The 15468-nt window shown below is 36.5% G+C and overlaps 1 protein-coding gene across 1 annotated transcript; it reads right to left on the bottom strand.

Annotated features, from left to right (window-relative positions):
- Positions 1-2562: 2562 nt before the first annotated feature.
- On the bottom strand, positions 2563-15221 carry LOC107872835 (sister chromatid cohesion protein PDS5 homolog C). The gene is made up of 14 exons (XM_016719456.2): positions 14728-15221; positions 10490-10693; positions 10236-10417; positions 8774-8900; positions 8474-8671; positions 6191-7024; positions 5943-6056; positions 5622-5753; positions 4900-4973; positions 4537-4588; positions 4379-4465; positions 4259-4293; positions 3498-3566; positions 2563-3405 (listed from the first exon to the last, which is right to left on the bottom strand). The coding sequence occupies exons 1-14, from the start codon at positions 14827-14829 to the stop codon at positions 2928-2930; spliced, it is 2688 nt and encodes an 895-aa protein (XP_016574942.1). The 5' UTR covers positions 14830-15221; the 3' UTR covers positions 2563-2927.
- Positions 15222-15468: the final 247 nt, after the last annotated feature.

Raw genomic sequence — 15468 nt, 5'->3', positions numbered from 1 at the left:
ATTTTAGGTTCTATCGGTGCTCAAAACAATTTTGTCTTCTCTATATTACTATATCTCTAGAGTCAATAATTTTATATGAAGAACTTACTTGCTCATACTCTCTCACAACCAGGTGGCGATGTAATAGAATCCTTGCTTATTTTTCATCACATCCCGGTGTCATAGAACTTGTACTTAGATGGATACGTCCCAAAGATATTTATATTTTTATGCAACCCAAAAAAATTGCAATCAAGTTTACTTATGTAATTAGCTAATTTACTCAAATTTAATTAACGACTCTATTGTCTGGAACAATATAGTTAAGGAACCATCTCATTTGATTACCTTACCTTGCGAATGCCAAATAAAGTTGCAATAATCAAGAAACTGAAGGCAAGAAGTGTTGGATAATTCGAAGAAAGTTATATCTTCCATATTTGTTGTCTGGTGTAAGAAAATTTGTCGAGAAAATAGTATATTCCCCCCAACCTTTAGTCGAAATTTCAACTACACACTCAACCTTTAAAGGTGACCTATTACCCCCCTAAACTTATATTTACCGAATTTATTACCCCCAGTTGCTAACCTGTCATTGGACGTGACAACACCCACCCCTGGGTGCGTCAGTTGACCAATTTCACTTAAATTCTTTATTTTTCTGATTGTCACGTCATTATTTTTAATAATATAATAAATATTTAAATTATTACTTTTTTTTTTTAATGAATTCTAATTGTCACGTCATGTCTTCTTCTTCTCATTTTCAAAACAAAAATTCAAGAACTCATTAATGGAGTTCCTCATCTTCCTCATTAATGGATTTCTCCGAAACCAAGAAATTCTTTTTGCTCCGAAATCGAAACCAAGAAACACTTGAACTAAGGAAACAATAAGATTTCTCCGATTAATGAATTCTTGAATGAGGAAGTTGAGGAACTCCGATTCAAAAAACTTGAAAAAATTCAAGAACTTCGATTTCCTCTCTTTTTGCTCAAGATCGTCATTAATGGTGAGCTCAAAGTTTCGAATTTTCACAATGCCATATATAATTTTCAACATAACCCACGTATAATTCTCAACCCATTTCTCTGATTTTCTCTATTTTTACTCAAAATCCGTCATTAATGGCGAGTTCAAAGCTTTGAATTTTCACAATGGGGAAGAATTTGCCATTAATGGCGATCTTGATAAAAAAGAGATGAAATTGGATTGAAGAACTTCATTAATCCGCCATTCAAGAACTTCATTAATCCGCCATTCAAGAACCTCATTAACCCGCCATTCAAGAACTTCATTAATCCGTTATTTTTTTCCCAAGAATTCTACTTTTGACCAAAGAAGATGAAATTGGTTGAAGAAGAAAATGGAGTAAAATGAAAAATAGGGAAGAAAAAGGAAATAATAAAGTTAAATAATTAATTTTTAGAGTAAAAAAAAAAAAAATGACGTGGCATGACGTGGCAACGCGTGCATCATACCACATTCCAAATGACTGGTTGTTAGTTTTCGGGGGTAATAATTCCACTTTAAAATAGTTCAGGGGATAATAATTTCACTTTAAAATAGTTTAGGAGGATAATAGGTCACCTTTAAAGATTAAGTGTGTAGTTAGGATTTGGGATAAAGGTTGGGGGGCTTTTGACCATTTTCTCAAAATTTGTCTTACACCCTACAACAAATATTTTTTATGGTTGGGGGGGCGGCTTTTGACCATTTTCTCAAAATTTGTCTTACACCGGACAACAAATATGTTTTATATATTTGACTGCCGAAGGTAATTATTTTTAACTAACTGAGCAAATGTGTAACTTGGACAAATGCTCATACTCTCTCCCTTGTAGGTAACTCTTTCAATCCATATTTGAACTGAGTTTCGGTTTAACTAGATGCTTTAGGTTCGTACAACTAAACCTCCTTGCAACGATCATCCTCTAAAACATATGACTATAATAATCATATTCTTCAATGAAGTTCATCTTTCATGTAATGTTACATTACATGTTCTCTATAATAGCATTTCATAATAACAGTTAAACATAGGGTCAAATAATGTTGCTCTAGAGAGGTTATACCACTCGCCTTTTGAGGTCTGGATGTAGAAGGGACTACTCACATGAGATGTAATGGCCAGAAAAAATTGATGGGTCTTAAGAGTAGACGTGTGGGTTTATTTACGTCAACTATATTTAACCATATTTTTCCATTAAGTCAATCTTTCATGTTATGCTACATTACATGTATGCTATAATAGCAGTTCCAATAACAGTAAAAAACAAACACACAATGGTACAAATAATGTCACTATAGAGGTACTGTTGTAACACTCGCCTTCGAGGGCAGGTTGAGAAGAGACTCACCATGAGGTGGCTATTGCCGGGGAAAACTGATGGTCTAAAGAGTAAATGAGATGAGTGGGTTTATGTCAAATAGGAACAGGAGTAGAATTGAATAAGTTAAAGGCTCATTCATATACCATATGCCACCAGAATCCAGCAAGCTAACCTAGTACCATCAAATAAATTATGCATCTTCTCCCAATCATATAAGAGCCTGCTTTGGAAGACCAGCTGCGAGGAGAAATAGAAGTAATTTATGATCAGCTTACACAACCATAAAATCCTCATCAACAGGGTATCTTCTTCATGTGCTAAAGGGCTAAAAGTATATAAGTAAATACAACTAGAAGCCAAAATGATAAATCTAACCAATTACATCTCTACCAATATGATTTAAACACTGAAAGACCCTACTCAGAAACCTAACACCACCGTACCCAAGAACCTAAGACGAGCATTCGCAAGCTGCGCCTCTAGATTGTGCCACACAGCAAATAGTATACAAGGCATATTAGGCACCATAGCCTCTTCAATGAGCCACCACGGGTCCAGGTATGTAAGTAGCAACTAAAAGAGGTGCTCCACTATTACAACATGTGCAACAAATAATCAGTTTTTTCCTCTCGCTCGCTTCTTCCCGCTCTTTGTCTCATTTTGCCGTTCCTTCGATGAGCTAGAGAATTTCTCCTTGATGCTGCTATCAGGTCTTTCCTTCGGGTTCTCACTCTCTTTAACCTTTGACGAACTAGATTTTAACTTCTCCTTGCCATTGGCACTGGGCTTGCCACCACTTTGGGAGGTTTTATTTTTGGACTTCATGGCAGCTTTAACACTTTCTTGCTTGGATTTGTTGGCTGTCGTTGATGGAGTGTCTTGCCTGGACTTGGATTTTGGAGTACTTCTAACATCTTTCGACCTGGCAGATAGCTTTTCAGTATCAACAGATTTGCCCGTGCTCTTTTTAGATTGGGCCCCAGACTTGTTGCTGATTGTGTCGTCAGTTCTCCCACCAGATTTTGAGGTGCTGTCTTTCAAGTTGAGCTTACCCTTGGATTTCTGTCCAGATTTTGTTGTGTCTTTTGACTTGCTGCAAAAAGAGTTCCATCATTGAAACCATTAGACTTCCAAAACTTCATGTTAATACGTCACAGAAACACATGGTTAAGGAGATTATTCAACCTTTTGGGTGTAGCCTCCATTTCGTGCTTTGATGATGGTTCAGTATTTCTAGGTTTTTTCTTCTTATGACTGCCATATCAAAAACAGAGTCAAAAGTCGCACAAAGTATAGTCATATACCGCTAGAATATTAAGAAGTGAAATTTCAGTACTTTATTAGAAGATTTCAGTCCTTTCTTACTTAACACAATGGATAGGATGAATGATAAGTAATGCTACATATAGAGAGATTAAGGAGGGAGGGGAGAATATATCACGATTACAGAAACTCCAAACATAATAACACAATGAGTAAACACATCAAATTGAGCATTGGTCTTACTTAGCTCATCCAACAGTACCAAGAACAATTTCCATGAAATAAATAAGTCACTAAATTGCTGCTTCATCACATGGAATAATGTAAAAATGGATTGTAAGCTACCTTCAAGTTCCATACGATCAGACTACTTGATTCATAAACACATCATGTATCACAGGAAAAATTGAAGCTATGGACCGGATAAAGATATCAAACCCTAATAGCATCAAAGCTTCAAAAAGAAAAAAATAAGAATCTTCTATTGTTTCATCAGTCGAGACATATTAACATATAACTGAGTGGTAAATAAGCAGTTGGAATACAATCTTAAATGAAAAAATGCAGGAGGATTTCAATAAGGAGAGAGTTCAGATCTCCTAGATCAATCCAGTAAGCATCTCCAGGTGTGACTAACTGCTTGAAAACCAACTAAGAAAAAGGCGATAAATGGCTATGCTTACCTTTCAGAAGCTGCATCAGCACTTGCTACTTGCTCCTGTCAATAAATGCATACACTAACGTGTCAGAGAAACAGAACCATATTAGAACCATATTAAACGCATATATAATCGGTAACTAACCTCTTCTGAAATATTATCATCTTCAACAAGTTGCCAGCGTTCCTTCGAGAGATTGATTTTTTCTACATCCCCATCAACATAGTTAACCTAATAAGAAAATTTCGATCAGATATAAGAGACAATTCTATTTCATGCAGCAGAAAACAAACAGCACTCACTGTGAACTTCTTCTTGGAAGAATCATAACTGCCAACAATGCCTTCATAAAACCTGGGACAACAAATCAGTATTAGCAAATAATTCTAATTCATATCTGGAGGTATCCTCGACTTGCATTCTCCTTTCCCAAGAAGCATAACTATGCTTAGCAGCCATATTGAAGCTGAAATAGGGCTATCATTCCTAAGATATAACATACATTAATGCAGATAAAAATGTCCCAACTAATACAGAACTGGAGAACTTACTTGCTCGAATACAGTGAACTAAATATGACAGTAATTCCAAACTATCAGGTCAAGGGATGAACAGGAAATGAACTTATCTTCTATTCCGCAGCATAATAGAAGATGAACACTTACTTCTCATCCAAAGGCCACCAGACTTTGATCTTTTTACCAACCAGGTTCCTACCACCTTGCACAGCCTCTGTTACCTGACAAGTAATAGCAGTATAGTGGCACTGTGCGATTAGTTATTTCATTGATTAATCACACAGGAGTACTCTAGAAGCAAAGTGGATTTCATCTAAATAAAACAGGTCGTCAAGATAGCTTTCCTCACTACATTAAATATAGACATGCAATCAAAAATGAGTGTCCAAGAACACCAGTAACACAGAAGAGGACAAAGGAAAAAATAAGGTAGTACTGCCCCTGCCAAAAAGAGGAAGGAGAGGGAAGAGGGGGAGCTTTTGAATTCGCAGTCAGCAAGATTAAGGTAACATATGCACTTGACATTAGTTGTTTCCAAATACCAATGTTAGTTTTTGGAACACAAGCAGCTGTTAAAAACACGCAAAAATCTAGTTTCAGTTTTCCAAATTAGTTGGTTCTGTTTCATAGGAAAAATGCAACACAAGTATACTAGCACTAAACATGTTGCAATAAATGGTAATTTGATACTTACTTGCTATAACCACTATTGACTTCATAACAGTAATCAATTGGAAGAACTGATCAACTAAAAAACAACTACCAATTTCAAAATAGAACAACCATAGCACAGAACAACAGAACATTAGCATCAAAACAACCACAGGATAAAAATGGGTAAAACATGAACAGTGATTTGAAATGCTTACCCTGTTCTTGCCTGAAGAAGCCCTTTTCTTTGCACTTGTCATGAGTGTTTCATCTTCATCACTTTCATGTTTAATAGAGTTATCAGGAGACTCTGGCGTAGGTGCTCTCTCCTGCACAACTTGCCTACTACCCTGCACAACAAAATGACAACTGATGAGACAGACATGGAGGGTCATGGCCAGGTAAGTCTAACCCGAAAGTAAAGACAAACAGGCTCAGGTGTAAGAATTGGACAAACAGGAAAACGAGCATTGCCTATCACAATAGTATCTGGAATAAAATGTGCATTATACATGAAACCAATAATGGAAAATGTTTACCCTGCCCTTTCCTGAAGAACGTTTTCTCTTTACAGTAGTCCTGGGGATTTCCACTTCATTATCTTCATCCTGTTTAACAGAGTGACCAGGAGACTCTTGTGAAGGCACCGTCTCCTGCACAGTGAAATTGAGTACAGATAAGACGTACATGAACACAAATTGGCAGTCCAACAGGGAGATGAAGTCACGCCGAGGAGAGATAAATATCTTGAAAATCATAATAACTAAAAGATTCAGCAATTTTTTACCAGACTAGCTTTTCCATGTCCACGCTTTTTGCCATCTTCTTTATTTCTCACAGATGGACCAACCTGACTCTTATTTTTGGTATCAATCTTCTTACCCGATTGCTTCTGCTTTTTAAGCTCTGTATCACTGGTGGATCCACCTTTCTCCTTACGACAAGGCTCTAAAGGAGTTTTCTTCAAAGAGCGCCTCGCCTGCTTAGCTTCCAAGTCACTTCCAGCTTCAAATTCCTTCTCAGATGCACTCTCTTCTTGATTTAAACTGTCGTCCTTTGGCTGATCATCCTTCTTCGGTGCACTCTCATCAGGAACGCTCTCACCTAGGGATGAAGGAGCAACATTCACAACTTCCTCCTCCGATTCTTTAGGCGCAGAGTGTTGAGGAGTAGTTTCTGGTTCCTTCTCCAACGAGTTGCACTGCTCAACCGCTGGGTCTTCAGAAGCTGATCTTTGGTCATCTTTGTTTTGATCATTCTGATGATCTTGAAGTTTCTCTGTTTCTTTACCACTTTCTTCAGAAGCTTGGTGAGAAGATTCTGCTGAGTTTATTGAAGAGTTTGTCTTCCTTCCTCTTTTCTTAGCAGGTTGCTCTGACTTGGACTCTGACTTCGTAGATTTTTCAACCCTTGAATCATCAGATTCAGATTTGGATGGTATCTTTGAAGCATCATGCAGATCTACCTCATCATGATCCCCAGCCTTCATCGACGATTCTGTTTCAGCAGCCAATCCCACATTCTCCAAACTGACGCCATTACTTGTGATTGACTTGGGAGATCCATTCACAGCAGGATCAACATCTTCCGAACCTGCCTCCTCCCTTGCGCTCTCAGCCATCTGTACAAACAAGAGAAGTTTCCAACTAAAACCTTTAACTGACAGCCAGCCAATGACAATTGCAGGCCGTAAGCATACTATGGTGCTAACATGTTCAATTCAACACCCAGCATCTGATATAAAATATCAGGTTGTTCACTGATTTACCAACTCAGAAAACTGACCCATTTAGACAATGTTTGGTTGAAGATGAAAATATTGCCATTTGATGTTGAATTTGAACAATAATGAAGTTGCAATTTTGCAATTTCACTTGCAAAAAATTGAACCTTTGTAAGAGAACCATTATTTCACTTCAAATACTCAAACAAGTTACTCAAGTTCAAATAATCTATTTTAAGTGGGGTTGAGCACTGGACAAATTTGAAACACAAGCACAGATCTGCAAATAATATTTCATTATTTCGCACATGTTTTCTCTGTCCAACGACAACTAGATAATATCCAAACCACATCCCAAGCCTTCTACGCCTGAAGATGTTGTAGCCACTTTGCTCCCACCATCCTAATTGTGATAAGGATTCAATGCGATCTACAACAAAGTTGAGACGAGAGTCTGAGAAAATCACAAAAGAATTTATCCACAGCCTCAACCCGAGTTGCCTGAACACTCTCAGGTAGCCCAGCCAAATTGGTTTTGGGGACCTTGAAAACACATCAATATCAGATTTCTAGAGCAAGGTATAGGTGTAAATTACATTGTTAGCAGTTATAAATATCACCAGACCTTCAAGCAGTACTCATGCCAAAAAAATTCCAACAATAACAGGTCAGAACTAATAACACTTGAAAAAATAGAAGATAATAACGGCTTCATTTCCTGATGTGCGACGGGTTGACATGGGAAAGACGAAGAAGACGATTTTTATTTTGACAAACATATTACCAAATGTTCAATCACTATAACAAGTGAAAGGGACACAGTCAATACAACTGAAGGGGGAAAGCAAGGCATGCTGTGCAGCCCTGTCTATCACCAAAAGTCATGCATAAGAAACTATCCCTTGTCAATGCAAATTAGCGAGATATTAACTATCCCTCCCAATGCAAAATAGCTAGATATCTTCCACGGAATAGCAGAATTTCAGCAGTAACTGTATCCAAAAATATGGACAACCACAGACAGTTTTGGGGAGACATCGAGATATATACTCTTCTAGCAATTCAGTCTCCACACATGCATAATGGAAGTAGAGCGCAAGAAAGGGAAGAAGCTCAAGTTCTGCTTGGAAAAGAAACTGACAAACCTATGTGGTTCATTACCACTCCAAGGCCAGCAGCTATTAACTAAACCCAGAACTTAAAACACGAGAAAGGTTATTATCTTAGACTCACTAGATTATGCAGGCACATGTAAATGTGAAGTTAGACTTGACGTTCGTCTATACAGCAACAGTTCAGCAGCAGAAGTTCAGACACAGAATAACTTAGAGGTAGTAGTTCACTAACCGATTGGTCCTTGGGAGCACTGTCATTAATACCATCAACAGCTGGAAGAGTCCCTTCCAACACTGAAGTAACAATTTTATCGTACTCATTCAAGGGGATTTGCAATGAGTCTACTGCTTGCGGCAAGTAAGGCTTAAGCTTCGCTGCACAGTTTGCAAGTACCGTCTCTCCCAACCTTTTAGCAATTGGTGTGGCCTCCTGAAACAAAACTATTAATAAGTAGCACTTTCACAAGACTAGAGAGACCTAAGAGGTATAAAATGTAAGAAGAATGGCATCATATCTTTAAACACGACATACCGCACTGTCCTTTATAACACTAGTCAATAGAGGGGTAAGCAATTCCTTGGGTACTTCTTCACTTTCTTCCAGCACAAGAGTCATGATTGTTACCATGGATGGGAAAACACTCTCAGAGTGATCCTCTCTGAAAGTGAAAGTCAGTGAATAAACAGTCTATTCATGTAATTACACTATTACAAGCTTAACATGTTCAATAGAAATTAGCATATAAAAAAATAAGAGCCTCACATGTGGTAGAGAACAGGGGCCACAGCATCGCATAATCAACATTATCCATCTAATTGATATGTTTAATCAAACACATACAGTTAAACCAGTGCAGCAAGTAATTCATTAAAAAAGTGTACTAACAACCCAAAGCGAGCACTAGGGCAGACATGGTTATGAATGTATTGGAAGAAGGTTAATTTTTCATAGGTTTACGTACACTGTTGAAAGAAAAATCATGCCATTCATTCGGGTTTTAAATATCTTTAAAATGCAAAACCTACCAACTTGCTACTTTTTTAAATATAGCTACCGAGAGCATCTTTCAAATATTTTATCGAGGAAAAGAAAAACATGTTCAACTGATTGTTGTTTTCAGAAGTAAATTTTATTTCAATAAGAAAACTAGAGAAGTACCCACCAGAGATAACTTCTTACCCAATTTTTTTTTCGAAGTTTCAGATTTTTTGCTGGTAATATCACCAGTTAGATATCTTCAAACAACTCTGTGATTCTGACATATCACTTATCAGTGAAAAAATTTCTTTAAAACTAGAGGTAAATTATTTCAATGCACTCCAAAAAATGTATCAAATTGGATATAGATAATCAAAACAGATAACCAACAGATATCCTCATTTCTGCCCACAAACAGTCACACTAATCAAACTGAAACCCAAGTACAGGCACCCTATTAGCACTGCAAGACATTCAAAAGCATAAAAATAGAAGAAACACAACACAAGGGGACAGAGGTTCAGGTTTTTGTTTTGAGAATGGTTCCAGTTAATTCAGCCATATTTACAGTTCAAAAAAATTCTTACAAGGATTCTAGAAAGTCTAGTAAAGTTTCTACCTCATAATTTCAGATATAATATCAGATCCTTACAAATTTAAGAATTTGCAAGTACAGTGTCTATCTTGTAAATTATGCTTGCCGAGCTTGGAAAGAAGACTTCTTAACTAGACACAAAGCACCACTTAAAATATAAATCACACATTTCTATGGAAAGTAAAGCATTAAAACTTCAGATATATTCTCTAAAACCATGTTGAAGTCTAAGAACACTCCAGGTTGGGCTTTATCAAAAAAAAAAAAAAAATGGAAGTTGGGGATTAATGACAAATGCTAAAGAAGAAGAAACACACCATTCCAGAAATCTTTAACCAAACATTTTTGATGAGGAAATTTATTAACCAAACATTATAGAAACAAAATTAATGTTGAACAATTAAGATATATTTGTAATACCTTATAGTTTTAATGAAATGCTGAAACATTTCAGTAATGAGCGTATCACATTCTAGATCCAGCATGACAACACATGACCTGACCTTGGCCACTGTCTCAAGGATCATCACCCTCTTATTATATGATCTGCTGGACTTGTCATTTAAATTCTCAAAGGATGATACAATTAATTGAAAGACATCCTGTATCAATCATAGAAAATGTTATTGAAGGGCTGATATATGGAAGAACAATGAGAAAGCAACTTCTCATACCTTCATTTTCTCATCATCATATGGAGCGTCTGGTGCAGTAATTCTAGTTATCTCACTAATACAGGAAGCAACTGCGACCTTCACATCAACATCAGAATGCCTCAAGAGGTCATTTGCAACCAATGCCTTCATCAATGGAGAAAGTGCTTCATGCATTGACTTCCCCGGTGATTGCTCCACTTTTGACAGGAAAGACTCAGCTTGCTTAAAGGAGAGGAAACACCAAAAGTATTAAGATTGGGTAAGCAAAAGGCAGTGCATGAGCTTCAGTGAATGAAATATTGTATGCTCTTAGCAAAATTAACTGTAAGCCCAACACCTTCCTAAGTAACGGATATAATAGCTTCTATTATGCTTTACCAAAAGCATACATTGATAGATGTCCACCCTTTATGATGCTGGACCAGCACCATGAAGGGATTACCTTCCTGCTCTCCTTTTTATTCTCTGTTTACAAGGTCTTAATAGCAGATTGCTGGTTAAATAAAGCTCAAAGACAAGGATGAATGACCACCTGATGCATATCAGAGATATCAACTCTCTTACTGATCTTTGTGCTTAAAGAGGAAACCAAGCAATGAGATCTCTTGTTCCAATAAATAGTAGTTCTCACAGAACTAATGAAAATGAGCAAGAACACTACGATTGTTTTTTAATGCTTTTAGAAGAGAACAAATTTTAGAAAACCATTCTGAACAGACAGCTTTAAGAAACTATGTACAGGCAATGTAACAGGTATCCTTGATGGGAAAAAGTACATCCAAAAAAACAGTACGCAAGTATAAAGGACCTATAAAGTTAACAGAAGTCTCCAGCTCTAAAACACTTTTTGTGGATTATGGTACACCAAAAACTAAGCAATAATACACACTTGGGACTCGTGATTAACTACATTGTCCTTTTATAGTTCAATAAACTCTAGCATTTCTTTTCTTCATGTAACCAACCATACACAAATTCCAACTCGATGATTCCAAACAAGTTTGAGAGAAAAAACTCCCTAACTCCTACTCAATGATCCCCTTGAAGAAATGCGGAAAAAACAAGGGTCAACTTGATGCCCTTCACTAAAGATCATGTTATGAAGTTATGACAATTAGCTGACACCATTTTTAGCTGCAAAGGCTAAGGTTTTTGTATTTTCTAAGAGATTTATGACAGCATAAATCTCACAAGCCAAATCTTCTAAACAATAATCTAAAGGGCATAACTTTTCACATTCATAAAAGCTTTCATTCGTATCACCAGAATATGTGATGTGCACCTGCAAGTTATCACGGATATTCTAGGAAACTCATGGTTCCAAATTTGGAACTGTTACTGTTAATCATTCTGTAACCAGGACCATGAAGAAGCACCATCATATTTTGCTCTACAACACAAAACCATACGCAAAAATTTTCACCAGGGACTACACCCAACAAAAGTAAGCATATTTCCTTACGGATTCGCAATTAAGAGGGGTTAAATCAATAAACCATTTGGCATTTGCATATGAAAATCATAGCTTCAGATCCAATATTAATATTGTCCATACTCTGCTCCTTGAGAAACCCTCTAGGAAAAGCCAACAGGATTTTCAAACACTACCAAATGAACCTCAAGGGAGAACGCACAAACAAACAGAATGCCCACAAACTAATCCAACTTTTCAGCCTAAATGTTGACTAATCATTTAATACCCCCACAGAATGCCCAGAGTATCAATTACTTCTTCCATTTACTTTTTTTTTTTTTTTTTTTGAGGAAGAACTTTTTCCCTTTTTTTCATTTTCCCAACTTCACGTTCCTGAGAATTATTAGGCTGTGATGCACTTTCCAGATGAAAAAAAATGTTTTACTTATTGAGAGCCAAATCAATAATAAAAAGCTCCACCTGAAAATGCCGAGATTAAATCGACTATATCATGTTCAAATTATTTATCTATGGACATGATCATGTGTAAGACAAAAGTAAACCACAAAACTCTAGGATCACATCAAAAGAATGAGACTGATGTATACATCACATGATGCAAAAAAAATGAGGGTTGCCTAGCGGGAATGCCCATCCACAACAAACCATAATGCTTCAAGATAGTTTTAACCAGACTCACAACCACAGACAGCCAGTTAATACGAAAATAAATTTAGAAGAGACACCAGGAAAGGCAGTAATTTTAAAAGCAGTACTTTCAATGAGCGGGATAGTTCAACTCAAAGACAAATTGGAACACAAGGAACATGTAGGCCATTAAGATTTTAATTAGAAAAGAAGTAAAGGACTAACATTAAACAAAGGGAAAGGACTAGAACATATGGCAATCATGCAGGGTAGAGGATAATGAATAAAGAGAGGTTTTTAATCCTATTTTGAATAATTAAAAATTGATAGCCACTACTTCACTATCAAAATAAATTAAAAGTTGATAATAGAGCTCAAGTGCTCGATATAGAGTAAGAATTAGAATATAGTCCTAGGAGAAGACATCTTGTACATCACAAGAAAGAGAAACTACAACAACAACATCATACCCAGCGTAATCCCACAAGTGGGTCAGGGAGGATGGTGTTACACAACCTTAAACACTAGCTTCAGTGGCAGATCCGGAATTTCATGACTATGGGTGCTCACACTTTAACATAAACTTGTACCAATCAAAGAGCCTAATTGCAAGCTAAAAATCCTCAAGAAAAAACGGAAGAGCTATTATTTTCACTTCAGTGCAATAGCCAATAGGAGTTCTTTGGTTCAAGAAAGAAGAAAGGAGAATAATATTTCACATATACTAGTAACCCAAAAAGGCATACCAACAAGTAAGAAAGTATTTGCTTTTCAGTTGAAGAATTAAAATGAAGGCTCATGTTTAGACGCCAGTGCAAATGATTCCCCCCCTTCCTTTTTCGTTTTTCCAAATTAAAAAAAATGAAAGGAAAAGATGGCATAGAAAAGGAAACAAGAAATACAAAAGAAGTAAGAATCAACACAGAGAAGTTGAGAATTAACACCGGAGAAAGTTGGAAAAACAATGTAAACGATTAAAACATAAGAAAATCAGCTAAATTTAAAAAGATCTTTCATGGAGATCGATCTTGCATCTCTTCCAAAAAATAGAGAACTTTAACTTCCGCCCTAGACCAAAACACCCACCTCGCTTTCATCTCATGGGTACTCGCCTAGGTTTATATAGCACTTTTGGTATTTTTCTACTTAAATGTGTATAATTCGAGCAGCGGTCAATGGATGCTTGAGCACCCGTTATGCACTAAGTGGGTCTGCCCCTGACTACCTTACCTTGTGAGTAGAGATGTTGTTCCCAATAAAAGAAAGATTTTAATTCAGATTTTGCATAATTAAAAGTTGATAACCGCTACTTCGTTACAACAACAAATTAAAAGTTGATAACAATGTTCAAATGCTCGATGTAGAATAAGAATTAGAATATTATCCTAAGAGAAGACGTGCCAAGTGTCTATCGTAAGGTCTGCGTACACTCTAACCACCCCAAACCCTACTTTGTGGCCCCACTTTGTGGTGGGACTACAATCGGTACAAAGAAAAGGGGCCATTTAAATGTAGACAATACATAATAAGGGTAATCACACGGGGGTAATCACACCCGGGTACACTCTACCCTCCCATATCTTACTTTGTGGCCCCACTATATGAATACAACATGCAAGGGACCACATTGAATGCATACAACATAACAAGTGTAATCACAGACGTGGCGTACCGAGAGGATGGTTTGTACAGCACGCAACCTTATACACGCTAAGCTATTTCTAATAATCACTCAACTCAAGTAAAACATATCACAAAACATCAAAACCCTACCCTAAACTACTTAGCAAATACATCTTACACAGTTCAAAAGTAACTAAAAATCGTATAAAGCAATTTAACACACCAAATACACCTTCATCTAACAAAAAAAATAAAATAAAATAAACAAATACCGTTAACATCAGCACATCCATACACATACCAAAACAAGCACAACAAAAACAAAACACATAAAAACAAAATTTACAACAATAATAACATACGTATGACCTAGTGATCAACCAAGTGAGGTTGAGAACCTAAGGTCTCAGGTTCAAATCCGCCTAGCCTTGGTGGATTGCTTGTGGGAGGTATCAGGCATCACGTGGATTTAGTCGAGGTGTGCAAAAGTTAATCCGGACACCACGGTTATCCAAAAAATAAAAAAATTAGAAACAAAAATTACACAACCAAAAAAAAAAAAAAAACTTACGTCAAGCATAGGCAATAGTTCATCAAGTGAAACGGGATGTTCCATAAGCTTATCCCCAACTTCATCAATCTTCCGTTCAAGCTCGTTCTCTAGAGGCGCCATCGTTCTCCGTTATCCTTCTCTCGATCTTCTAGAAAGTTCTACAGATTCATACACAAATCGAAACCCTACAACAACCGAAACAGCAGCAATTCGTTCGAATGAAGAGAGGGAAAAAGGATCTTATGGGAAACCCTAGAACAACCAAGTGATATATTTGTTGTTGTGTTTTTTTTTTTTTTTTTGGGTGTACTGGTAGCTCTTTTCTTTTGCTATTTATATTTTTTTTAGATTATATTATTTTGGGAGAAAGATAAATGGTGTAAATTAAGTATAGTGAAGAGAATCCCGCTGAGGGTCGGAATTGTATGGAGGAAATCAATTTTAGTTTAATTAGGAATTTCGAGTCCGCTCTAATGGAATTTCAGGCGCGTGGCGTTTCTACATTTTTGAAATGTTCAACTGCCCTTCATTACTTCATATTGTAGTAGTTTATGAACGAGTTCTAATAATTCTAGTTCATTTAACTACACTTAAAATATATATTTTATCTGATTATTACTGTTTCTTATTTGTTTTAACTTTATGACATGAAATGATTTATTTCTCCTCATTGCATGAATTCGTTTGAGAATTAAATATAAATATATTGAAATGCAACGTCGTTATATTAAGTGATATTGTTTTATGCGACATTATTTG

Source organism: Capsicum annuum, chromosome 6 (assembly GCF_002878395.1).
Source record: "Capsicum annuum cultivar UCD-10X-F1 chromosome 6, UCD10Xv1.1, whole genome shotgun sequence".
In the NCBI taxonomy this organism is placed as follows: Eukaryota; Viridiplantae; Streptophyta; class Magnoliopsida; order Solanales; family Solanaceae; genus Capsicum; species Capsicum annuum.
This window is presented reverse-complemented; position numbering and strand designations above follow the sequence as displayed.